At 57.7% G+C, this 24,411-nt stretch overlaps 8 protein-coding genes across 8 annotated transcripts; 3 read left to right on the top strand and 5 right to left on the bottom strand.

The window, feature by feature from the left end:
- Positions 1 to 191: 191 nt before the first annotated feature.
- On the top strand, positions 192 to 1,784 carry B0H64DRAFT_322726 (uncharacterized protein; the record flags this gene model as incomplete). The annotated part of the gene is made up of 1 exon (XM_062800577.1): positions 192 to 1,784. The coding sequence occupies one exon, from the start codon at positions 192 to 194 to the stop codon at positions 1,782 to 1,784; it is 1,593 nt and encodes a 530-aa protein (XP_062659017.1).
- Positions 1,785 to 4,522: 2,738 nt separating this feature from the next.
- Positions 4,523 to 10,902, bottom strand: B0H64DRAFT_373716 (phosphatidylinositol 4-kinase-like protein; the record flags this gene model as incomplete). The annotated part of the gene is made up of 16 exons (XM_062802290.1): positions 4,523 to 4,562; positions 4,666 to 4,870; positions 4,944 to 7,404; positions 7,462 to 7,648; positions 7,744 to 7,832; positions 8,249 to 8,357; positions 8,644 to 8,699; positions 8,762 to 9,081; positions 9,134 to 9,497; positions 9,548 to 9,649; positions 9,701 to 9,984; positions 10,029 to 10,178; positions 10,214 to 10,265; positions 10,333 to 10,393; positions 10,504 to 10,657; positions 10,731 to 10,902. The coding sequence occupies 16 exons, from the start codon at positions 10,900 to 10,902 to the stop codon at positions 4,523 to 4,525; spliced, it is 4,806 nt and encodes a 1,601-aa protein (XP_062659016.1).
- A 1,453-nt stretch (positions 10,903 to 12,355) lies between these two features.
- On the bottom strand, positions 12,356 to 15,136 carry B0H64DRAFT_147128 (uncharacterized protein). The gene is made up of 7 exons (XM_062798370.1): positions 13,848 to 15,136; positions 13,658 to 13,788; positions 13,450 to 13,602; positions 13,100 to 13,390; positions 12,934 to 13,044; positions 12,752 to 12,880; positions 12,356 to 12,684 (listed from the first exon to the last, which is right to left on the bottom strand). Exons 1-7 carry the CDS (start codon positions 15,008 to 15,010, stop codon positions 12,518 to 12,520), a joined length of 2,145 nt encoding a protein of 714 aa, XP_062659015.1. The 5' UTR covers positions 15,011 to 15,136; the 3' UTR covers positions 12,356 to 12,517.
- A 1-nt stretch (position 15,137) lies between these two features.
- B0H64DRAFT_147026 (uncharacterized protein) lies at positions 15,138 to 15,762 on the top strand. Its single transcript, XM_062798368.1, has one exon. The coding sequence runs from the start codon at positions 15,264 to 15,266 to the stop codon at positions 15,576 to 15,578; it is 315 nt and encodes a 104-aa protein (XP_062659014.1). The 5' UTR covers positions 15,138 to 15,263; the 3' UTR covers positions 15,579 to 15,762.
- Positions 15,763 to 16,123: 361 nt separating this feature from the next.
- Positions 16,124 to 17,719, bottom strand: B0H64DRAFT_147348 (uncharacterized protein). Its single transcript, XM_062798374.1, has one exon. It carries the CDS (start codon positions 17,615 to 17,617, stop codon positions 16,412 to 16,414), a length of 1,206 nt encoding a protein of 401 aa, XP_062659013.1. The 5' UTR covers positions 17,618 to 17,719; the 3' UTR covers positions 16,124 to 16,411.
- Positions 17,720 to 18,603: 884 nt separating this feature from the next.
- Positions 18,604 to 20,126, top strand: B0H64DRAFT_147106 (uncharacterized protein). Its single transcript, XM_062798369.1, has 5 exons — positions 18,604 to 18,690; positions 18,867 to 19,004; positions 19,075 to 19,563; positions 19,684 to 19,766; positions 19,823 to 20,126. The coding sequence occupies exons 2-5, from the start codon at positions 18,986 to 18,988 to the stop codon at positions 19,910 to 19,912; spliced, it is 681 nt and encodes a 226-aa protein (XP_062659012.1). The 5' UTR covers positions 18,604 to 18,690; positions 18,867 to 18,985; the 3' UTR covers positions 19,913 to 20,126.
- B0H64DRAFT_147179 (Alpha/Beta hydrolase protein) lies at positions 19,875 to 21,945 on the bottom strand. Its single transcript, XM_062798371.1, has 4 exons — positions 21,558 to 21,945; positions 21,252 to 21,502; positions 21,125 to 21,197; positions 19,875 to 21,077 (listed from the first exon to the last, which is right to left on the bottom strand). Exons 1-4 carry the CDS (start codon positions 21,682 to 21,684, stop codon positions 20,341 to 20,343), a joined length of 1,188 nt encoding a protein of 395 aa, XP_062659011.1. The 5' UTR covers positions 21,685 to 21,945; the 3' UTR covers positions 19,875 to 20,340.
- A 53-nt stretch (positions 21,946 to 21,998) lies between these two features.
- On the bottom strand, positions 21,999 to 24,218 carry B0H64DRAFT_147194 (uncharacterized protein). The gene is made up of 3 exons (XM_062798372.1): positions 24,048 to 24,218; positions 23,534 to 23,979; positions 21,999 to 23,464 (listed from the first exon to the last, which is right to left on the bottom strand). Exons 1-3 carry the CDS (start codon positions 24,100 to 24,102, stop codon positions 22,208 to 22,210), a joined length of 1,758 nt encoding a protein of 585 aa, XP_062659010.1. The 5' UTR covers positions 24,103 to 24,218; the 3' UTR covers positions 21,999 to 22,207.
- Between the last annotated feature and the right edge of the window lie 193 nt (positions 24,219 to 24,411).

The following is a 24,411-nucleotide window of genomic DNA, read 5'->3' as shown; positions in this document are numbered from 1 at the left end:
CGAACTCGCCCTCATGACGGGCAAACTTCGCGGGTTAGAAAGGGTATAAGTATGAGTGTCCATCATTGTCTCGGGGGGCTTCATCCGGGCACACATGGTCCAGCTTTTCCCGGCCTCATAACCAAATGCTCGTGCGCCTTCCTCGTGTCGAACCTACTCAAGTTTCACTGCAATTGAGCCTTCATCACAAGATGGTCGCTGAAGCTTCTTCCCCTCTCGTAGACCTACGGGCTCAAGTTATTGGTGAGTCGTCTGCAGCCATCACACGAACCCCGGCCACTAACATCACCTCCCGTTCTGCAGAGAACTGCGAGTTCTTTAGCGGGACTCTTGTCCGGATTTCGTTGGTTGTCGCCAAGGAACCCTTGGGTACCTTCAAGGCCATTGTGCTGAAGACCGAGAACGGCACCCGAGAGGCTGTCCTGGCCGAAACGGCGCCATCGTACGACAATGCGCTGAAAGCTCTTCTTATCAAGTCCGCCGAGGCAGTCCAGAACTACATTAGCACCAATGGTTTTGCTTTGCCGTCCAGCGTCAAGAAGCAGAGCCCCAAGCCCAGCCGCTATGACGACAGTCACGGGAGCGATTCGTCCACCGTGACACTGGATGACTGCGAGTCTCTCTCCGATGACGAGACCGTCTCTATTACCTCAATCGGCAGAGTCAAGCAGCGGAGGCGCCGCAAGGCGGAGAGGGCAGCAGCCAAAACGAGCTCCGGGAAGCACAAGACGAGACAGGGCCGCACCAGGTCCCGCTCGCCCTCCTTTTCCACGACCAGGGCTCGTTCGCGGTCAACCTGCTCCAGCTCGTCCGGCTACGAGCTCCATTACGACCCACCGGCCCCCCCATCCCAACGACCGCCCTTCCTAAACGCCTTCCCCCAGCGCATGCCTCCCCGACCGCCCCAGAACACATTCTCAACCCTCCCCATGGCCCCTCCCCCGCCACCACCGCCCCCCGCCGGCCATCAGAAACACCCTCCCAACGGATTCACCCCAACCATGAGCATGCCACCACCGCCCCCTCCCCCAGCCCCCTTCTCCTTCACCAACAAGCTCCCCCCCAACCCACCCCAGCCCACAGCGGTCCTCACCATCCCCCCAACCTCCCCCACAACCAATAACAACAACAACTCCCCCACACACCACAACCTGACTACCACCACCCCCCAAACCACGCGCGACCTAATCCTCCACATCCGCTGGCGCCACCACGGCGAGCGGCGCACCCTCGAACAGATCCCCACCGGCAGCCCCATCACCGCGCGCCGGCTGCAGCAGGCCGCGCTAGCGTTTGTGCGCCGCCAGCCCGCCGCCTTTGCCCACCACGTGCCGGCGCCGGTGCCGTCGGGAGGAGGTATTCCCCCTCCTCGGCCGCACTTGCCCATGGGGGGATTGCGGGCCGCGGTGAGGGCGGTGGTGGTGGATGGGGTGGTTTGTGATGTGGGGCAGTGGGTGGGGGACGATTTGGGGCGGGTTGTGGAGGGGTTGAGGATGAATGGGGGGGGTGGTTTGGGGGGGGGGCTTGCGGCTGCGGCGGGGATGGTGAGGTTTGAGGTGGAGGTCTGGAATGAGGGCTTTGGGGTTGGGGTTGGTGGTGGTGGTGGTGGTGCTGCTGCTGCTGCTGCTGCTGGTTCTGTGTCGGGTTGGTTGGCGAGTAATGGCAGGGCTGTGACGGGGTTGGGTTCGCCTGGTGGTGGTGGTGGTGGTTCGCATGGCGTGGGTGGGTCTGGGCCGGGACCAAGGATGGTGTTTCCGTCGCCGGGTGGGATGGCGTCGAATTAGGGGCGAGTACTGTACCTACGTACCTAGGTGGGTTGGCTCGGTTCCAGTACCTTGGATGGGCGTGGCAAGGGGGGAGGAGCGGGATGGGAAACAGGGCGGACGGCGTGGTCTGCAAGTGCCGATCGCTGGGTTGGGCAGAGTGAGGCTTCAAACCATCTCCCGGCAGTTGCGGTGATCTCTGGTAACGTGTCGTCCCATCGGGTGGCAAATCACACACGACATAGGGCTACGGGCGAGATGATTGGTGTTTGTGCACATCCTGGGGACACGGAAAATATGTTGTCTGGCTTCAACGCATCTCATAGGAACGCATCTCACTGGTCTAGGCTGCTTCTAGACCTTTCCTATTTACTCTATTAGCTCTTCAACACGAATACTCACCCCCCCCCTTAGCTCTGTCACCCGACGTCATCATTTCTTGTCAAGGCTTTATTTTTCCTGTATCCGGGACAACCCCTGGGAACATGGCCAATCTTGGCGAGGGGAAAGGAAAACTGGAGGATAGAAAAGGCGTTGCCAAATAAACTCCATACCAAGCTCTGTGTGGGTGTATCAGGGCATCCCTGTCCATGCCTCCTTGTGATACTCACTCGAAACGCGCCTTTTCACTCATTTACGTGTCATTCCCAGTTACTAGCTGGAAATTATTAAGACCTACCCAGAATACCTCCATCCCGTGCCTTTGCTTTATCAGTTGACGTCGGTGCTATTATGAATGCAGACCACATGGTTGACCATGGCATTTGATCATAAAGCAAGTACTTTGCTTACCTCGGACCTCCTCGCTCTAGGACCATGTCATGTTGGTATTATATTCTTAGCGATGCCATGAGTAAAGAGAGCCTATCTGAGTGAACAAGATAGGAGAAGCCAAGGAGACCGCCAATGCTCCAGGGGTTCCGATTATCCCGCGCTCACCCACGCGGGTCCGGGCCTTCAGCTGAACCCTCAACACCAAAAAGAAAGGAAACACGAGTTTCCGCGGACTTTCCATTCCGCTCCCGCCCGCGTACGAGGCATGGGGGAAGTGCTTGGCTCAACTATAGCAGGGCGTCGACGGTGAGACGGACGGGACAGTCCGAACCATCCCCGAAGGCCCGGTCCCTGAAAGACTCCCATGGCGACACCCACCATAACGAACCGGTGACGGAACGAAACGCCGCAGCCGCACATACTTTCTCAATATCTTATCATCACCGCCCCATGTCACCGCCTTCCGAAAGCCTCCGGCGAGCAACCCGGGCGATTCGGTGCTCGTTTCGTCGCCCTGTTGTCTCATGGACCTGTTTCCTAGCACATTCACTTGCACATCCCATCCCCGCCCGCCTCCGGATGCCAGGGAACGACACATAGGGAACAACACATGTCGGGTCCTTTGCCGTATCAAGACCCAATCTCGCCACCATCATAAGACCCGGTAAATAACAACACCACTTAGACGCAGGAAATGAGGTCACCGGAGTATTTCGGCCTTATACAGTTGGAAGACAAGGCGAACGAACACCACCCGCCTCGGAAACTACCCATCACCACAATCCCTAACCAAGGAAGCAACGATAACTACCTCACCCCCAACCAACGCCCCAAGCGGGCCTGGCGCCTACCTCGGCAACCCCCCCCACCAAAAACCCAGACGGGAAGCTTTCCTGTCCGACCTTGGCAAGAAGACCGAATCCGGGTCAGGAGACGGCGGAGTTTAATTGACAGCCTTGTTCCCAATGCCGCCAGCTGACTGGACAATGCCAATGGGGGGTGGTTCGTCACGACTCTCTTTCAAGGCTTGTTGGACCGGGATCGGCGTGACGGCCAGCGGCTGAACCAACCTGCCGTGCCGGCCTGCCACTGCCTGACTCGAGATTCCCAAGGGGAGGTTCCGGCCCTCCCAGCGTCGTCCCGTATCGGGGTATCGCGGGGTTATTGGCTGCAGGCAGGAGAAAAGGGCATGGGGGCGGAGCGGCGCGGGTGATTGGCACGTTTTGCAGCATGCACGCACGCGAGGCACGGCAGATTTGCCGGAGCGAACACGATCTGGGCCCTTGTGGTGAATGGTGAGCTTTCCCGAAACCTTGGTTCTTTGGTGGGAAGAGTGTGCGGTGGGTGTCCCAGCCCGGAAGGTTGCGTGCCGATCGGCGGTTTGGTGAGGCTGTCGAGCTTGGCGGTCGTTGAGACATCAGTCACGACTCGCATCATTGTCCATCGTCAGTTTCATCTTGGCGTGGTCATTCCCTGCTCTCGGAATCGGCGGACACGTACTCTATGCCAGACCGCAGGATGGAAATAGAAGTGGAGATGGGGATGGGCTTGCTTTCAACCCCCCTCGAACTCGAGTCAACACAAACTCCCACAACCCAATGACGCACTCCTTTGCAAAGAGGTCTGGCATCATATCTCATTACCAGTCCCCGGTCTATGCTGTGTACGTGATCACCCAAAACGGCCGTGTGTCGTCATCCACCCCCTGACCCCTCCGTCGACCAGACATTGCCCAACACCAACCAAACTGGACGCTGACTCGACAGTACGACACTCAACTCAAGCAACGGCAATAACTAGCCAGTACGTTGCCCCTCTACCACCCGTCTATTATTGTCTCGCCCAACCGCAACGCCGTCGATATGCCTCGATACCAAACATCTCGCTTCCGGAAACAGAAGCCAATGTGTATATATAACCCCCGATTAATTCCAACCCTCCAAAGGAGGCAACTCCCATCCTATCGACATTCTTTTTTCGTCCGTCTAGTAGATTCCCTGCGTCCGATATTGGAAGGTATCATAACTAGTGCCACAATAGTCAGCGCCGCCCTGACAAACCTCTGGCATCATCCGTAGATAATCGACCGGACGTAAAAAAAAGAAAAGAAAAAAAAAGAAATACTCACAGTCGTGTATAATAACTGCCCACCGCCTTGGCAATGAGGTCCGTCTCGACAAACTGCTCGGCCTCGTCGGCGCTCAGCTGCAGCTGGAAGCGCTGGCGCAGCGCCGTCGTGACCTGCGTGACGCCGGCGCCGAAGCACGGCATCTTGGATTCGCGGCCCATCATGGCGACTAGGTCGATGATGTTGTCCGCCGACCGCCGGAGGGCTGTCACAAAAAAAGAACGAAACCACGTTAGCAAGTATTCCCATTGCCCACCTATGTAAGAGACAAAACATACCCTGGAAAGCCTGCTTGCAGAGGCTCTTGTAATCCTCAAAATCGGGCGAGCCGACGCCGCCCAGCACGTCGACATACTCGTAGGTCAGCTTGAAGGGGGCGGCCTCGAAGCCGACGGAGCCGGGCGAGTTGGACAGCATGAAGCCGAAGTCGATGTGGATGATGTGGCCCTCGTTGTCGATGAGGACGTTGCCGTTGTGGCGGTCCTTGAGCTGCAGCACGTACGAGATGACGCTGTAGGCGGCGAGGGAGCGCTTGAAGGCGTCGACGCCCGCGCGGAAGGCGTCGCCCTCGGGGATGCCGAACGCCTTGACGAAGTGGTCCTTGAGCGTGGCGATGCGCCGCCGCGGGTTCTGGCCCGACTCGATCGACGCCAGCGTCAGGCTGCGCTTGATCGAGTGCAGCGACACCCCGTTGGCGATGGTCTCGATCAGGCCCGACGACTCGCCCGTGACGAGGATGCGCATGAGCTTGACCCACACGGGCACGCCGGCGTCCACCCAGATCTTGTGGCAGACGCGGATCAGCTGGCAGGCGAAGGCTTCCTGCCGGAGGTCCGAGCCCGTCTTGATGATGACGCTGACGAGGTCCCAGTTCTTCATCCACCCGTAGGGCGACGACTTGCGGATCCGCTCCTTCTTCGACTCCCAGGCCTCGCCGAAGACCGCCGCGCTAGGGTCGTCGCGGTCGCCCTTCCGTTGGAGCCCGCCCGTCTTGATGTCGTTCTCCATCCTGTCGATGCCTGCGTTGGCGTTGAGGTTTGGCTCGACGGTCGCGTCGTCCGCCACTTCGGTCCTGTCCGTGTCGGTCGCTGCCTCCGTTACGGCGGCTGCCTGCGCTCTGGCCATGATGGTGTCGAATGTCGGCCCTTGCCCATCATCCAAATCAAAGCTCTGTTCTTCTAGGCTTTGCATGCTGGCAATGATGCGCGATCTGATGGCTGCTACTTCTTGCCGGGGCCGCTTGCCGCTGGTTGCGTCCAGCTGCGCGAGCATCTGCGATGCCGTCCGCATGTGCACCGCGAGCGCTGAGAAATCCGGCTGATCCACCGAGTTGTGGCGGGCGTTAGTGAGCGTCAACCTCCTCCGGTTGAGGGGCGGGCTGAGCGACTCGGAGGAACCTCCTGAGCTGCGCGGTGTCGTCTTGTCCCAGGAGCCGGGGCCCGGGGTGCTAGTGTTGGATAGGCGCAGCGAAAAGTTAGACTGGGTCGGCGTTGTTCCGAACGGCTCATCGTCGTCTTCGGGCCGGAGCATTGGCGAGCTTCCGAGGTCCCCAGATGACGGCTCAAACACACTATCGACGGCTGGCTCTGGTGCCCGAGAAGTGGTCGGTATGCTCGACTCAGACAAGTCGAAGATCCGCTTCCGTGTCCCTTGTTCGTCCAGCAAGGTTGTAAGCAGTCTCTGGTTGTCCGGGCTGTCAGGATCAAATGTGAAGTCGTCACGGAGTATTTCCACCATCAACAAGTACGGCACCTTTTCGGCGCTGTTCAAGACGGTTGCTTCGGCCGGGTTGAGCCGGACGATTCTGTGGTGGCGGCTCTTGGATGGGGAACCATCCACCAGGTCGGGGGGGCAGAGAACCGGGATATCAACCTCTGCCGGGAGATCCCGTGCGATGAGGGCGAGTTCGGCGCGGAGTGCGCTCAGCCGAGCCGGTTTTGGTACCACGACGAGACGGTTCGAGATGTCCTCAAGCGCCGTCAAGAAGGCGGTCTGGCAGCGGAAGTAGTTTTGCCGGAGCAGTCGCGTCTTTTGCAGATGCGTCATCTCGCCCTGGCTGAGCAGCGTCTTGACATGGTGAGAGTGTCTCCTCGTAGCCTCGGAGGGACGTAACCCCGCCGACACGGGCGTGGTTGGTCTCGTAACAAGACGAGGCCTGGGATCCGGCAGGGGTAACGAGGCTGAACTGATGCGCGCCTCCAGGGCGAGGTTCTCGAGCTGACTGGGGAGCTCTCCTTCTTCGTCTTCCTGCGGTGCGGGTTCATTCGTTTTCGACCTCGAAGGGGGCCGAGGCGTCTTCAGTTTGATCCTACCCGGCGATTTGCGCGGGCTGGCGTGCGTCTTGCCCTCTTGGCCGCTCGTGTTGCGCCCCTCTTTGGTGCGTCTCGGCCGGGGACCGCCGGCAGAGATGGTGTGTGCTCGAGCTGGTACGTTTTTCTTCGCCTCAACGGCGGTGGGCTCGGATATGGTCTCGACAACCGGGCGGGGTTTCCGGGCCTGGGCGATAGCCAATGGTCCAGCCCACTGCGGCAGCATAGGACATGCAATGCTCGCGAGGACGAAACTTCCCAAAACCGTAACCGGCAGCACATTCTCGGTGATCCTCTCGTGTCGTAATGTCTCGGAAACCCCAAACACAACGTGTTGAACCTTGTTGTACACCCTACGACACGTCTTGAAGGCCTCGGTCTGGGGGTTCGGTGCGAGGTCGTGGAGGTAGGTTTGGAAGAGCCAGAAGGTCTATCTGAGCATTAGCCATGGCCATTGAGCGTGCGAGGGCGACATGGGATGGCGAACCAGTAGCGCAGCGGTAACCGACTCCTCGCAGAGGTCCAATAAGAACTCCTCCAGAGCCATCGACTCGTTGTCGACGCTTATTATCAGGTGGCATAGCTGCGGTAGGAAGAACTCGATGTCCTCGTAGGGGAACTGCCGGAGCTTGCTGCAGAGGACATAGTGGATCCCTATATGGTCCGCATAGCGACTAGATTACACAGAGTCAGCGATCCGATCCGATCCGATCCGATGCGCTAGAAGGAGAGAAGCAGAAGGAAAGAAGCGGAAGTCGAGGGCACGTACGAGAGATACGACACCGAGAGGAAGGGGTTCTGATTGAAGACATCGCTCTCGAGGAACCGCTTTAGCAAGTCCCAAGACATTGGTCGCGACTGCGTCGGGGAGGGTTGCTAAATTGGGTGGAGGAGAAAGGGATCGGACGGTGGTGGCGGCAGTTGTGGCGTCGATGGCGGTGGTGATGGCGGTACGAATAGTGGTGGTGGTGTTGATAGTGGGGGGAGGGCAGAAGCATGCTCATCTCATGTCCTCCAAGCCCTGCTCATTGGCGCTTGTCGTCGTCGACGGTAATGCTATCGAATCCGGGTGTACGCAACTGATGCAGCATGACTGGCTGCGCCGTAAATTTCTCGATGTGTCGCGTCCGCGTAAGTCAAAAAAGCTGGGCGTTGCCTCGGGATGCTGAAGCTTCGGAACCAGCCGTTCGTGTTGAGGACAACTGAGCCAAAGCTCCATTTGGCCAACTTCACAGGGGGTTGCTCCGCTCTCCTCGTTCGTCAGTGTGCCCCACCTGCCAATGGATGTCTCCGGCTCGGCGCCCCGAGGCCCGATGGGAATATTGTTCAAAACTCTGGTTGCTGATCTCGAGTAAGGTCGACGTCCTTGAGCGAGTTTCGTTTCTGTTTTTCTGAGTGTTGTAGTCAATCGCCTCCTACTTTGAATAATCTGGTATTGTTTTCCTTCGTCCGTTCTTCGGTTCCTGAGATGGTTCGGCTCGGCATTCGGGGTCGTTCAGGGGCTACTCAGGGGTTGTGAAATGGGAAACAAATGGATGTCTCGCTCTGTTTGCCATCTGAAATTCTTGATATGACAGCAGAACAACCCCAGTTTCCTGTAGAAAATATGATGCAAATATACCGCCAAAAACTCCAACCCTCCCACTTAAGCCTGTGTCACCAAACAGACCGTTTTCGCTCCCGGTTCCATTGCCCCCGCTTCTTCCGTTTCTTCGGCTTGACCCTCTGTCACCGAAAGTCAGTCAAATACGGCCGCAATCTGCAAATAACATCGCGGTTGGACTCACCTTGTACTTGACCCTCTCGCTCCCATCAGGCATTTGCACAATCTCGTGCTGGATGTGGTACCCAAACGCCGGTAGCAACTTGGCCCACACGAGCCAGTACCCAGTCCCAATGGCCAGCAGGCTGGTGCCGAGCGTGGGGAAAACGTAGTATGGCACATGCTTGAGGAAGTCGTTTTCAATGAAGGGCGCCACTTGCACAAACAGAAGCGATAAAATCCAGAAAATGGTCAGCAGCGGCGAGCTGCGGAATGTCGTGCGCTGCTCGGCCCACCGCTCTGACGGTGCGAAGTTCAGGTAGACGAGGCCAACGGCGAGGAAGACTAGAGCCAGTGTTAGACGGGTGCCAGGGGGGTGACGAAAGGGAGGACATACACTTGATCCAGTTGCCACTGTAGATAAAGACGTTGGTGACGAAGCTGTAAACGTCCGGAGTTCGGCAGGCGAGGATGAATACCACCGTAAAGATCCAATGCAAGAATATGGCTCCCGATGGTGCGTTGAACGGCCAGTCGCTGGCCCAGAAGCGAGACCACGGCAGCACGCCCTCCTTGGAAAGCTCCTGCTTCACTCGCGGCATGGCAAAAGACTGCGCAAAGGCATTTCCGAAGGCGGACAGGCCGATAAAGAGTGGTACCACTCTAGTCACGAACGCACTCCTGCCCCATACGTTCTCGAAGAACTGCGCCGCGACCACAGTACCCGCCTCGGCAATTTCGATCTTGCTCATGGCGGCAAACTGTGGCAATTAGTAGGGGCCCTCCATTAACGGAACCCGTGGGCTCTTACGTAGGAAATATTGGCGAGCACGTAAAGTATTGTGACCGCCGATATGGAGATGGGTGCTGCTTTCCTCAGTGTTTTTGGAGCGTTCCGAACCTCGGTGAGAACCTGTGCCCTGTTAGTCATCCAACCTCTCTGTCCAACTCCGGCGTGGCCTACGTAGTTCGCATTCTCCCACCCGCTATACGAGTATAGCACCTGCAGCAGAGCAATTGAATACCCACCGGCTGCCCCCGTCGGGTTATCGTCAGGGGATCTCGACGAGCCGGCTCCGTGAAAACTTGAGAAGTTATCGGGTCTCGGCGCTGCCGTCTTGCCGGCGAGGGCGGCAAACCCGGTACAAACGAGCAGGCTGAGCATGATGAGCTTGAAGGCACCGAAACCATTGCTCAACCAAATACCCCACCGCGGGGCAAATGAGTGGATGAGGCAAACGACTAGGACTGTGAGTTACCGTCGAAGCATGTTTATATCGATAATGACTCACCAGTGATGGCAGCGATGGCGATTCCCTGGTTCAGCCAACCCCCCTCTTGCGGATCCCCTGTGGCAGCGCGCAGCAAATAGCTGCTGAAACTGATGCTGTTGCCCGTTGAGATGGCGAAGAGCACGAATTGGACTACTCGGAGGTGAGCGACTGGTATCGTTGGGGGAGCGGTGGGTTGAACAAACCTGCAAAAATACATGTGGCCAGATACCTTGGCCTTTGATAGACTCTCTCAAGCTGCGTGAGGGCATATGGTGTTAGCCATTTACGTATAATGTAAGAGGGGAGGAGTATCATAACTCACATAGACTTTTTCCCCACCCGAACGCGGCAAAGCAGTGCCGTATTCAAGGTAGACAAACAACCTGGCCAAAGTCAGCATAGAAACATGGCAGATACAATCTAGATTAGCCATACCCGCTGCGACAAGTTAGTCTAACTCACTCATCAACCGAGCGTTGGATGGAGAACTCACCAAAATGTCATGAACCCCCCCAAAACCCAAAAGAGCAGCGTCACACCAACGCTATCAAGAGAAAATATGATGGCCGATGGGGTCGAATATATCCCGGCGCCAACCACCCGATTAATGATAAGAAACGCCGTCGACCATGTCCCTAGTTTCCTATCTAACGCGCGTACCAATGTTAGAGAGCAAGCCCCGTCACCCTACCACCGAAGGACGAGAAGGACAAGACCAACCTTCAGGAAAAACAAAGTCGCGGTAATCATCCGACTCGTCGTCCCGGGCACCCACCGGCGAGACCCCGTTGCTGTAAATGGTCCCGCCATAAGTCCCATTCTCGTCACCGGCCCCATGAGCTTCGGGATCCTTGTCGGCCACGGGTTGCTCGAATATCTCCGGCTCCTGCATTTCGGCCGAGTTGACTCTGATTCCAGCTCAATCCTGCCGTCGTTTGATTCTCTGGGGAGTTTGACCGAGACCCCCGCCGATCCAGCGCGCGGGCGCTGCAATTGGGCGCGAGCCGCCAACGAAGAGAGTTCAGCGTGGGCTTGTTGAACCCCCTCGGTCTGGCGCTCGCAGTGTCGAATCACAAAACCCCAACACCCGCCTCAGAGAGTTGCCCGATATCGTCACCCCATCCACCGAGGCCAAAACGGGAGACCGCGAAGCCCCGGAAATCGTGGCTTCCAAGTCCCGAAGCTAGGCCAGGCGCAAGCAAACTCGGCAAGCAAACCGAAGCGGAGTAAGCACAGCTGAAAATGCAAGGCTTCAACCCCCGGGTGTGGCGGATACAAACGTATGGAGTTAACTCCAGACAGAGCCAAGGAGTGAATGAACAAGAGCAAAAGCGGAGAAAGGCAGTTGGAAAACCCACAGATCCAAACTTTCAGCAGAGCCTCATCATCTCAATGTCACGGGCGATTCGGCGAACAAGTCCCTGAGAAAGCGAGGGATGCCCTCCCCGGGCGGGACACCGACCAGGGCGGAGCATCCCTGCCCCGAGAGCCATGCACGATGCACGGAACCTGCGCGAGCTGGAGGCTGAGGAGGGCGAAAGGGTTCCATTCGCTGGCCCACGAGCCACTGAACGGTTGAGCCAAGCCCCAACAAGCGAATGCTGTGGGTGGACCCGAGGGAGACTGCGAGAGACAGAGAGCGAGATTGATTGCTCGAGCGAATCGTTTGGATTCGATAAGCAACGGAAAACGGTGTGCTGGGAGGGTGGTGGGGCAACCCCAGATTAACCTTGGAGGAAAAGACATGGAAGCGACGGAACGATGGAACCAGAGCGTAGGCCGGGTCATCAAGCCATCCGAGGTGACACTTTAATATCGTGCGCCTCCCAGTTGGGTTGCGCTGACCGAAACCTTATATTCATGGCTTCTCCCATTTCCATACAACCAGGCGACAGGAGAAGAGTGTGGTTGAGTCTCTTGAGTTCGAGTCCACGGAGATGTTCGCTGATCTCAAGGCTGCTGCCTCGTGGCTTCTCAACCCCTGTCAAAACTTTTAGCTCAAAGAGCGGGGCCTCGAAAACAACGCTGCCAGTGGCTGCCAAGATCATCCCCACCCCCTGTTTTTGCTCGCGTGCTCACTTTGACAGAGGACAACCTCCCGACCACAGATTCATTACGGTAGTTCATCAAATCACACCGTATCACGCTCGAACGACGAGAGGAAATCGGGAAAGACGACGGTAGACATACCCTCGAATGTGGCAGTTTCGTCTCCGGTTCAAACAAAGTCGGTTGCCCGATCGACAAAACGTTGCACCGGGGCAAGGGAGAGCTGCAGAACGATTCAATATTCGGAGCTTGGGCTGACTGCGCCGCTGCTTCTCTGCAACTGGCTCTCTGCAAGTGCGGCACGCACGGCTCGGACGGCTCTTAGCTGCCGACCCTCGATCCTGCCTTGCAACCCACCGCGTTCCATGCCTCGGGCTAAGAACGACAAACGGACAACAACATGATAGATTTTCCTTTTTCGATTACGCTCACATGGCCCCCACCAAAGATCCCATATATCACGGAGTATTTACAAAACAACTCATCGCTCTGTTCACATAAAAACGCCCCGTGCCTGACGCCCCGTAAACACCGACGCCTCCATGTCCTCTTGTATATGGTTGAGCCGTGCACGCTGGCTTCGGCGCTCGCGGATGACTTCGTCCCATTTGCGCAGAAAGTTGTCCTGGCCTAATGGAATGTTTGTTAGAATTCTAAACCAGCTGAAAATCGAGGGGGGGGGGGGCACGAACTCGGCGAGTTCTCAAACTCAATCTCAAACGTCTTGTACGAGTCGTAATCCGACCCGAGGTCCACCTCGACGGCTTTTCCGTGGATATCAAGGCCTGCTGACTCAGAGCCTTGGTTTGGTTCAAGGTGCGCTGCTGCCAGTTAGTAAGGGTGTCAAGACAAAGCAATATTCCGAGTAACGCACCCTTGACCCACTGCCAACGCGATCCTTTTCTCGAAAACGGCATCCCCCCTTTCTTAGGTTTTATTTTAACCAGTGTTTGCCCTTCGGCTTTGATCTCGAGATCATCTGTGACTGTTTCCAAGTCAGCAACCGCTACCACCAGTGCCCCATGACTGCGCAAACGTACTAAAAAGGGTAATATATCCCCCCGACCGCCCCAGATACAGCATCAGCCTCGAGGTGCTTGCCACAAGCCTCTCCCTCAGAGGCCCCGACAGTGCCGTCCCAGCCGTAACGAACGACGCCACATCCGACTGGGCGGTCCGCCGACCTTCCGGTTCGTGCCAAATCTGTAGCCGTGCGCTTGAGAATTGAGTGCTCGACCGGCTGCTGGCTTTGCCGACTGTCACCATGCGGACGCTGCCGATGTCCAGGACGACCTTTTCGCCCGTGAGTTTGGCTTGAAAGTCAAAGAGCTCTGTATTGCTGTTGGTTAGGGTTCGAATGCCCTGCATGAAGGGACAGCGTGTGCCGTACCTTTTAGGCTCGAGAACTGATAGATCCCACTTGGCCTGCTCTCCTGCATATACCCATTGGCGTTGTCGTTTTCTTTATCGCGGATGTACACGATGTTGGGAAATCGCTGATCGTAGGCGTAGGCGGGGATGAGTTGCGCATTGCTTGCTTTCACTGCACATCAGGTTTTAGCATAAATAACAAGAGAGGGGTGATGTTCGGCTCGTACTCCGATATGTCTCCGACTCGTAATCGACCTTGCAATGGAATCTGAGACCGCCGGCGAGTGTGTTTCGAAACACCTTCAACACTCCGTCTCGAAAGACCGGCGATGTGAGAGTCTGAGAACTTTTGACGGGTCTGCGCAAAATCGATTAGAGCTCCAATCGGCACACCCGGCTGCTGGGGGGTGAACTCACCCATCAAACACCAAATCTTCCCCTGGCAAGACGTTATCTCGCCCCGTACTTGCTCCGTCGCTCGCGGTAGAGTGAGCATGATGATGCACAACCACAGGAGTCAGAGTATCAATATCGCCCATCCCTGTATTCACATAATTCGATTGTCGTCCAACGAACGACGGCGCCGATATGGAAGGGTGGAGCGGGTTATAGGAGTACCCATCCGCAGCCGCAGCCCCTCGCCCATCCCACACTTCCTTATCTGGTGATCCCGGCGAGAGGGTCGAGCGAGGCGACATCGGGTCGGAAGCTCGATGCGGAGGCGGTAGGGCCGTAGCGTCTTCTAGGAGCGACGGGAGCCCCGTCGTTGCCGTTGCGTTTTGTCGCGAACTCTGAAGGTGCGCGTATGTCTGCGTTGTGTAACTAGCATAGTTGACGTTGGTCCAGTACTGAGGCGCGGCGCCTGGGCTGGGGTAGTCGTGCGGCCCCCAGGACGCGGCCAGATAATGCGATGGCTGTTCGTGATGGGCATATGATGCCCTTGGTGAGGCCAGCTCACTGCTGTGGCTCGCTGGGCTCATCGGTGGCCTGGGGCCCATGTCGGGATCTGTCAGGGTCTCCGCCGCCTGCACTCCGCCGTCCGACTCCCCGTACAGCGGCCTTGCGCTGAAACCGCTGACGCTGAGATGCGCCATCGTGTTCGCAACTTCGTGGATCGAGGCTCTTGGCTCTGGCCCGGGGACAGCGGCCGCGGCATACCCAGATCGAGCCGAGTATGCGCCGGAGGAGCGCGAGTACGAGCTAGCATTGGACGCAGACCGTCCCCAGCCCAGGGCGGTCCCAGGAGGGGCATGTACGTGTAACTGCGGCGGGGGAAGAGAAGCTGGCGATCCCGAGAGTGTAGAACCCGACGTGTATAGAGAGGCTGGTCGTGCAGCGGCAGGAGGAATCGGAGTTGAGGAAGGCACGCGACCTTGAACGGGGTCCTCGTCTGGGATCTTCTCGATTCGGTAGCGGCTCCCGTCGGATGCGACAAAGATGTTTTGATCGGCGAGCTGGGTCGCAGCGTCGAGGGCTGCAGGATCGAAGCCGCTCTTGAAAAGATCGGAAAAGGGAACGGTTGTAGTCTCATCGAGGACAGGCGGAAGGCTGGGAGCCGGGGAACGACCCCGAGCTGGCATTATGGACGGTGCCGCGCAAGCCCCATCAGCTCAACCAGCCATGACGATGTCGCGCTGGCATGGAGAGGGAGCGGATCGACACGTCGCATGTGTGCCTCTCCGTGCCTCTTGGCCTGAGCATATGTAAGGAATTGCTGGGAAGCCGCAAGAGCGAGGATAATCTCAAAAAGGGACTGGGCAGGGGAAGAAGACATGGGGAAGGGCAGGGCAAGAGGGTGGGAAAACCGGGGTAATTCTTGGGGCGCTCGGGAGTATGAGGAGGCTAGGTTGCCCTGTCCGCTTGCTGCCCTCGCTGCAGGCTGCTGGGGCTGCGCGAGTCCGGGGGTGTGCATCGCTGGCTCACCCCTCCCGGATTGAACCTCCCATTCGCGAACCATTTCTTGGGTTCGCGGGCATTGGAATTGAGTCGCACAGCTGCACCGTCTGGGATAGGTCGCATTGCCCCTTCTTCCAGGGCAATCAAGCCATGTTGGCGGTAAGGCTGCATCCCATGGGCAAAGCAAACCGCACCTGGCTGGAGTTAGGTGGAGTGGTGGACTTCGCAGATGGATGTCGGCCGGGCACCTAACCCTCGCTCGACTGTGGGAATGGACGAAACGAATGCCATCCGGAAGCCCAAACAGCTGTATTTCTAAATTACCTACTCGATTAATTCTTCTTCAACTCAACTTCCTTCTCTTTGGTTTCTTTTGCTCAATTCATTCTCTCTATTTCCTCTTGTTCGATTCCTTGTTTTCCTCTCGAGTCCGGCAATTGACTCCCCTCGGGCAGCAATACCTTGTGGAGGTGGCGAAAACCCCGGAATCTTCCACCACAGCACAGACATCGCTTGCCCGCATTTGACGCAGGTCGCCGCACCGCCGGACTAACCGAGCCAGCCTCCCTACCTCAGCTAGGCAGGTCAGATACCTTACTCCCCACTGCACCACCGATAACATGGCTCTTTTCGACTCTCAAGACGAAAGAGGACGACCTTATCGCCCTATCGTCGCAAGGGCAAGCGGCGTCCACACACCGCCAGATAACGTGGATCATCCGGCACCAAAACGCCGAGTATGTAATCTGTACATCGGACTAAAACCCGCAACCTCTTTGGCACAGCTGAGAAGCCAACGACAACTCGTCCCTCGTTTGCGATCTATCGAATTCCAAATCTACGGCGAGTAATTCCAGCACGCCGCCCAGTGGCATGAATTGTCCACTGCCAAAACACCATAGTAAACATCGCTTTGTACAATGCACAGCCCAACGCCCATTCCCCCGCCCGTAAATATCATTTGCCCGACCATTCATTCCTCATCCCTCGGTTGCCCGTCTCTCATGCCCTGCCCGGCCCGACCGTCGGGCACAAGCCCCCCTAGCCCGTGACCCTTTGCCCCCCAACCCCAACCCCAGGCCGCCCTACTGGCCCTTCTTCTTCCTCCCACCACCCCTCTTCTTCTTCACCCCAGCAGCAGCCACCTCACCACCACCGCCACTACCCATCTCCTCGTCCGTATCACTATTCTCCGCTTTCCCCCGCCCACCGCCCTGGCTCTGGCCCGCGCCGCGCCCGCCCTTCTCGTCCCCGTCCACTTTCCCGACGATATCCCGCAAAAAGTCCCACTGGTCGTCGCCCTCGACGACCTGCTTGAGCATCTGGGCCGACACGCGCTTGGAGTTGCGCTGGCGCGCCACGTCGGCGCTCTTGGTGACGAGCGCCATCATGAACAGCTCCAGCGCCTTGCCCACCGCGATCGGCGTCTGCTGCGCCACCTTGCCCACCTCCTCGTCCGCCTGCATGATCCGCTTGATGCGCGCCGTCGGGAACTTGGTCTTGACCGTCGCCGCCTCGATCGAGGGCGGCGCGGCGGCGGCGCCGGCGCCGGCGCCGGGGGCAGCAGCGGCTACCACCACCGATGTTGCTGCCGATGCGGTCGCCGATGCCGCGGGGCTCAGGGATCCGTTGTCCCCGGCCGTGTCCGACGCCGTCTGCGCGGCGACCGCCGCTGCTGCCGCGGCCGCGGCCGCTCTCCGGGGGGGCATCGCGTCGGCCGGTTCGTAGCCTGCGCCGCCCGCTGCCGAGTAGTCGTAGGGATGGTGCGCCTGGGCTTGGGCCGCAATGAGATCGTGCGGGTGTTGGTGAGGATGATGTTGGTAATGCTGGTACTGGAAGCTGTCACGATAAGACGGCTGGTAGAATGGCGGCAGGTGCTGCTGTGGTGGTGATGCTTGTGTTGCCGGGTATCCGGTATTCGGTTGGGAATATCCAGGGGTGGGAAAGCTTGCTGCGCGAGGGGAATAGTATTCGTGCTGCGAGGCGGAGGGTGGTCCTACACCAAACCCTGGTGGTTGGCTGGTGTTTGAGTTGTGTGTGGGTCGCGGGTGCGCGATTGCCTGTGGTGGCGTCGCAAGCTGGTATTGTTGTTGGGTTTGAGGCGCCTGACGGTGCGGGTGGTGAGCGCTCGCAAAAGAAGTACTTGCAGGAGACTGCAGGTGCAAAAAGTTTGGCTGGGATGGCTGCGATAAAAACAGCTGGGGTTCTGCAGGTTCCGACGGAGGTGTGGGGCCCGAGTGGAAGGAAGACAGATCGGGGCTCTTTGGCGCATAAGTGTCGTCACCGGACATGGCTTCAGCTCGCCGGGAAGGGCCAACTAAAACAAACAAAAAAGATACTTCGGACAAAAAACGCACTGTCTCACGGGCCTGATTTATGATAGGCTGCCGTGGTCTTGGTGTTCGCTTCTTGGACGCTGTGGGTGGGGCGCAGAGTCGCGTTTGCAAACGACAACGAGGGTAGGAGCGGGGTGGTTGGAGCTTCAAGTAGGCGGGTTAATAAGGCCGGAGCTCGCTGTGGCTGGGCCACAAAGGCGGCAGGGAGCTTCCATCTGGGAGGGGCGAAATGGAGGGGTCGGTTTGAATGTGGGGCATCAATGAGCAGGGAGCAGGCAGAACATCAGTGGCCAAAAGAAGAACAAAACGACGCCAACCTGCAATCAGGCTGGGATCGACATCGTGAACTGGCCGGAATGCTGGGATGAGCGCCCGTTTCACAAGCATCCACACGTGTGAGGTCGCCGCTTGGCACTCACAAACAAGTGAGGCCAACACCTTTCGTGATGTAGCTGTCAGGTCATAAGTCTGGCCAGCCTCACCAGCGTTTTGGTGGCACAGCAGAAAGAATACGTACGCTGACATATCTATGTAGGTACATACGGAATGCAGCGGACTTTTGAGGGCATACGGCTGGGTCTGCTGTGCCGCGAATCGTGAAAAGGGGTGACTCCCATCTGACGTATCACAGCAGCTCCAAGGAAGTTTTGTACACTCGATGCCAGAGTCTGGACTCGAGCCTGCCGCCATGACACGCCAACACACACCGGCTGTCCGAGCTCAGCAGAGGAAGTGGCATTTGAAGTTGCTCATTGATGCTTCCATGCCGGCTTAGAGGTCACAGTAAATTGAATCCACACTACACGCTGGGTGGTGTTAACGAACCAGAGCCATTGATAGTTTGTTTAAGTTTCCGATGTGTATCTTACCACGAGGTCATCCACCTGGGTATGGACCTTGAGCAGGACTTCAACTTAGAAGGATCTCAATGCTTCCCTGCAAACCCATGACAATTGCTTGGGTGCTTAGCACTCAGGGCAGCTCATGGAAGCTCCTTCCCTAGGTAGGTGAGTAGGTACCTAAATAAGGTACGTATGAAGCATCTGTCTGGACGCTGCCATTGCAGTCTACCTAGGTAGTGCCTTCCTTCCAGATTCTGCTGTTGCCTCGACAGTTCGTTCTTGCCAATTTCACACGAGAGAAGATGCAGCTGCTTTTCCTTTCAGACTGCCCGACATCCCCAAGGCTGATAACGACCACCTAGTTTCATGCTTCCCATCTTTCTAATCACTCGAACCGTCAAATACCCGACGCTTGACGAAAAGCGGCTGCTACCCTAAAGGCATTCGATTCTATATACCCAGAAAGCAAGAACCATCCAAAATGGGTCGCTGGGGTCACTGTAAGTCATTCATACATTCCATTTGGTCCGCGGGAAGTTGCGTCCTGGAGAGGCCTTGACATTCTTTCAGGCCTATTCGAGGCCGACAATGATCAAGACCTTGCATGTCACCTCGCTGTAGAGATCACTGGCGCTCAAGATGGACCCGAATTCGAAGCCCTCTGTTCCTTCGGGTACGCTGGTATCGCGGCCGATGGAAACCAGGTCGTTGACGGGCCAGTCTTGAAACGTATCCGCCAGAAATTCGACGCTGGCCTCGGCAACAAACTCATCGACAAGTATCGCGCTGTCGCGGTTGGCACTAACGATTCGTGGGAAAAGCACGAGGCTAAGTACCGTGTCATCATTCTGGGTGCACTCATGATGGGGACCGGTGCGGAAATCAGAGACCACGACCTCCAACATCTCCGCCGGCTTGCTTCCGAGGTTCAGTGCAACGAGAAGTTCACGCTTGCCTTTGCCGATACGGGTTTCCGTGGCCCAGGGAAGAGACAGTTCCTTGCCGCCTTGGACAATTACACGCCCGGAACGCCACGCAGTTACAACCAACCAAGTTGCCGTATGTGGAAGCCGCGCTCCCTCCCCCTTTCACTGCTCACGGTCGCGCCCGACACGGTTTCAGCCATAGCCCATCCCCGACGTTTTGAGTAGGAATAAATAAGTTGACATCTATGAACAGATGCCTGTGGCAAGTCAAAGCAGGACACTGGAAAGGCCCCCTTGAAGTGTAGTGGTTGTTCGAAGGGCTGGTTTTGCGACAAGGTAGGTTGCAAGCACGGCGTCCGGTGTGATAGTTGACCGAGCTAACACATGGTTAGGACTGTCAGCGAAGTCTGTGGAGTGTCCACAAGCAGAATTGCCGAAAGGCTTTGAATCGCGGAGGCGCCTTTGTGATGTTGAATGTTTAGGAAGGGTTGAGCCCGTGCACCTGGGGTCATGCTTGAATTGCCCGATTGGGCAAAGTGTTTTTTATTTCTTTTATTTTAATTCGGACCCACGGGCTGCTGTTCTCATTTGTCATTTGCGGCTGATCCTCATGAGTCCTTCACAACCCAAACTTCAGTAACCCACCGACAGCCGGGGCAATTGTTCTCGAGGCAACACCACGCGATCTTCAAAGGTAAACATCCCCTCTCTACCGCCTACCCAATGTCTTATATTCGCTGCCCGTGATGACTTTCCTTGAGCAACACAACAAGCCGAAGACGAGAACACAGCGTTGACGAAACCGAGCTTTGCCTCTGGGGTCATCTTCGCTGCCATGTCGATGCTGGCGTAAATTACTTGATCTAATCTGAGGGCACCCAACTCATATCTGCGTTCATGAACCCCGCCGTTATGGAATACGTTGTCTAATTTCATCCGTCATAGTCAATAGCCCGTCCAGCCGGTCGTCGCGGCCGCTAGACAAAAATAGAGAGGCAACAGGCCAGGCATGGATGCCCCCAATTTCTGCCTTGCTCTTTACGGTAACTTTAGCTTCCCGAAGCGTGTCGACGAGGCTCTCAATTTCAGGCGCAAGCACCTCCTCCGTCCCATACGTAATGACGATACCTTGGGTCGGACTGGATCTCTTCCACCACAGAGCGTCCTTGCAACAGCCCGGTGACACTAACGGATCTGTCGCGGGGATTCGGTTGCCCGCGAAATGTGTTCCATACCGACGGAGCTGCTGCGCGTCCAAGTAGTCGCTCACAGTATTCTCATGTCGAGTCGAGACGAGGGTCGCCCAGGGCGATATTAACACAGCAAGTGCAGGCTTGGGGGGCGGCTGTTTCTCCCCGTGACCATTTGTCCGCTTGTCACCCAAGCGGAGCAACAAACACAAAATAAGCGTCGCACCTGCAGAATCGCCGCTTACACACACGATTGACGGATCTTGCGCCACCGCTAGAACGTGCTCGTAACCCTGCAGTGTCTCCTCGACCTGCGTAGGGAACGAGGCATCGGGAACGAGGGTGTACTCTAATGCGAATATCGCCGGGTTCTTGTAGCCCGCCGAGCCCAAGACTGACAGCCAGGTCAAGAGGTACTCAAGATAAAAGTACGAGGAGCCCATCGAGAAGCCTCCCCCTGAATCCGTGTTAGCTCAGGGAAGCTAGCATCGTCGGCATCCTTACCATGGGCGTAATACAGGACAAGGTCAGGCTTTTCCGTCGGATTCTTACTCAGCCAAATGCCACGAAATCCGCGCTGCAAGCCGGTCAGGTCAGTATGAAAGACCGGAACACAGGTCAAAAACATTACCTCGCAATGCTCCCACCAGTGAATCGGAGACCCTAGGTAGCCATGGCGGAGCAACCGGAACCACAGAAACGGAAGCGACACCTCCCTCGCGAAGAACACCCGTCCTACCCTCGGCGGGATGTTTGCGAAGGCGTACCGCACACACCGGACCACGACGTCCTCAAACAGAGATGCCCTCCGCTGAAAACCGCTCTGCTTTTCGCGACGGACCAGGTATCGGTCACGAATGAACGTCACAGGCAGTTGCGTTACTTCGACCGGTCAGCGGACGTCACAAGCAGGTACCACGTGTTGCCCAGCACTCACAGAGAAACGGCAATGCCTGCAGAGCACACCATACCGTCTCGAAAAAGCCCACCCGCCAGATCAGCTGGGGTGCCAGGAAAAGGCAAAAGACGGCGCAGTCTAGATACGACACGGGTCCAAGGTTCATCTCACCCCGTTCAGGCGGACGAGCGGGATGTCGTGCTGTGGTTTCTCGGGTGTTAGTCACACCAGTCTCACTGCAGACGCTGGGAACGATGCTGCCTACCGCTCATTCTTTTTGCTTCGCTCCGGCATTGGTCGGGCCGGGGGTCCTGGGGTGCGGGATGGTTTGGGTGAAGCTCTGCCTCTGCAGGAGGAGGATGACGTCGGAGCAAGACGCAACGCAGCGGTTGCTTGGCATCCCTCTCGCGCCTTGGCCCGAGTTACTCCGATCATGGACAGAAAATCACCACTGCTTTGCAAGAAGGAGAAGGGCGACACCGACAGATGCGGCAATCTAATGATCCCAACAGTTCACCATTGCCCACGAATACTTCGTACGATCTTGTACCGGAAAACACCAACAATGCATCTATGATGTGCGATTGCATCTCCCCTTCCACCCTTCATCGCCGGATCATCAACAGAACCAGGGAGACAAGAACCAGGCTATTTATCCTCGCAGCCTACCCCTCACTCACCATGTTAGCTCATGTATTCTTGGCGACCTTCAAGATCCTCTCCTCCATCTCCTCAAACGCCGCCAGCACATTCCCATACTTCTGGAACACGCCATCCCGGTACCCATCGTCCACCTTCTGAATCGCGCCCTCCTCCTTCCAGCGCTTCCCGATCAGCTCGTCGAAGGTCTCGCCCTCGGCGCGCTCAAACGCCCACACGGCCTTGTAGGCGCCGCCCAGCGCGCAGGCGTTGCCGCCGACGTCGAGCTTGTACACGCCGTCGGCGCCGCCCAGCACGTCGCCGACGATGCGCGCGATGGCCGGGTTGTGCGACCCGCCGCCGACCAGGTAGATGCGGCGCGGCTGCGCGGGAAGCCGGCCGCCGCCGCCGTCGCCGCCGGGCGGGCTCACCAGCCTCTGGCTGCGCAGCCGCATCGACAGCGCCTGCGACTCGACGATGACGCGCGCGTCCGTCTCGGCCCGCCAACCCGGCTGCACGCCTGGTTGGCCCTGCTCCCGTAGTGCGTTGCCTGTGGCCGCGTCGCACGTGTACCGCCAGGTGCCCGCGCGGATGTTGGGCACGATCTCGGGCAGGTAGAAGTACAGGCCGAGCTTGGCGCGGTCCGAGTCCGAGCGGACGTCGAGCGGCGGGGTGGCGAGCGCGTGCTTGTTGAAGGCCGCCCAGGGGTCGCTGGCGTCGCTGGCGTCGGCGCCCTCGGCCTTGGGCAGCGCGTCGCGCACCTTCTCGCGGGCCAGGCCGCCGTTCTTGTAGCACAGCATGAACATGTGCTGGCCCGGGGTGGTCGGATGGTTGAAGAAGTGGTAGCTCGGGTCCGGCTTGTAGACGGGCGTGCTCATGAGGAAGGTGGTGCTGGTGCCCAGGCTGACGATGGCGTCGAGCGGGCGGAGCGGGAGCGCCAGGATCGTCGCCGGGTTGTCGCCCGTGAAGGGCGCCACCTCGCAGTCGGGGCTGAAGTTGTACTTGGAGGTGAAGTAGCTGCTGACCCGGCCCATGCTGCCGCCGCCGTCTTGTCGGACCTCGCCGAGCTTGCTGCGCAGATCTGGCACGCCGTCCTTGCCCGCCGTGAGCTCGAGGAGCGGCTCGGACCAGTCGTTGCCCGCGATGTCCCAGAGGTTCATGCCGCAGACGTCACTGATGTCCATTGGCGCCACGGCGCCGAGGAAGAGGGAGGCGAGGAAGGACGAGGCGAGGGAGATGCGGGCTGTGTTGGCGTACATGTCTGGGAGCTTTCGTCGGAGGCGCATTATCTGTGTGCCGGTGAAGCGCTACTAGACTGTCAGCCATTGTTTCCTTCTGGAGGTTCGTACCTTGAGTTTCCTGTATCGCCGACTTACATGATGCGCAGCACTCCCTGTAACTTCAGCCAAACGGTCTGCAGACCCCAACTTCGCATCGAACTGGTCGCACTCCTGCTGCGTGCTGTGGTCCTGCCAATTCGGGGCATACGGGTGTGAGAAGGCCTCCTTGAGCTGGTCGACTAGCGGCTTGTCCGACTTCAGACCACCGAGCAGAGACTCGGCCTGGCGGCCCCAGTAGACACTACCGTGCTGCTGGCAGGAGCCGCTGATGCCCCGGATCCGGTTCATGGGCGTCTTGTTCTCCTGCAGCCGCTGCAGGACCAGGTCGAGGGACTCGAGCCACATGGCTACGGGGGCAAAGACCTCGCCTTCATCCTCGTTGACGAGCACACCCTTCTTGACGTTGTACTTGGAGCCGAAGTCTTGGTCGAAGTCGACTTTGGCGTCGGCAACAACGTTGAGGTCGGACTGAACGACAATTGCTGTAGGCAAGGGTAATGTTAGTGGGTTGGTTTTGCCCTGGAGGGTAGGTTTGTTCTGGAAGGCGCACCCTTCAGCTGCTGGGTCGAGAGGTCGAACCCCAGGTAGAGGGGTCCGTCACTCATGATGTCGTTGGTGTACTTGGAGCCGTCTTCGTAATTCGTGAGAGGAGAGATGGCGGGGCAGGTCTAATCAAGTAGTTCCCAGGTTTAAAATCACACAAATTTGACAAGAACGAGAGACACCACGGAACAATTCAAGCAAGACAAGAATTCCTCAAGAAAAGAATTAGAAGAGGGAGGGAACTCGTGCCCCTTTCAGCCGACGTGGGGTCATCTTCGTCATTATCCCAAGCCATTCAGGTACACGGCATGGCGGGGCAGCCAGCCCCACGCGTCACAGCGAACAGCCTCGTCTGGTGGTATTTAGCCTGA

The sequence above is a fragment of the Chaetomium fimeti genome (genome assembly GCF_033439085.1).
Source record: "Chaetomium fimeti strain CBS 168.71 chromosome Unknown B0H64scaffold_4, whole genome shotgun sequence".
Taxonomy (NCBI): domain Eukaryota; kingdom Fungi; phylum Ascomycota; class Sordariomycetes; order Sordariales; family Chaetomiaceae; genus Chaetomium; species Chaetomium fimeti.
This window is presented reverse-complemented; position numbering and strand designations above follow the sequence as displayed.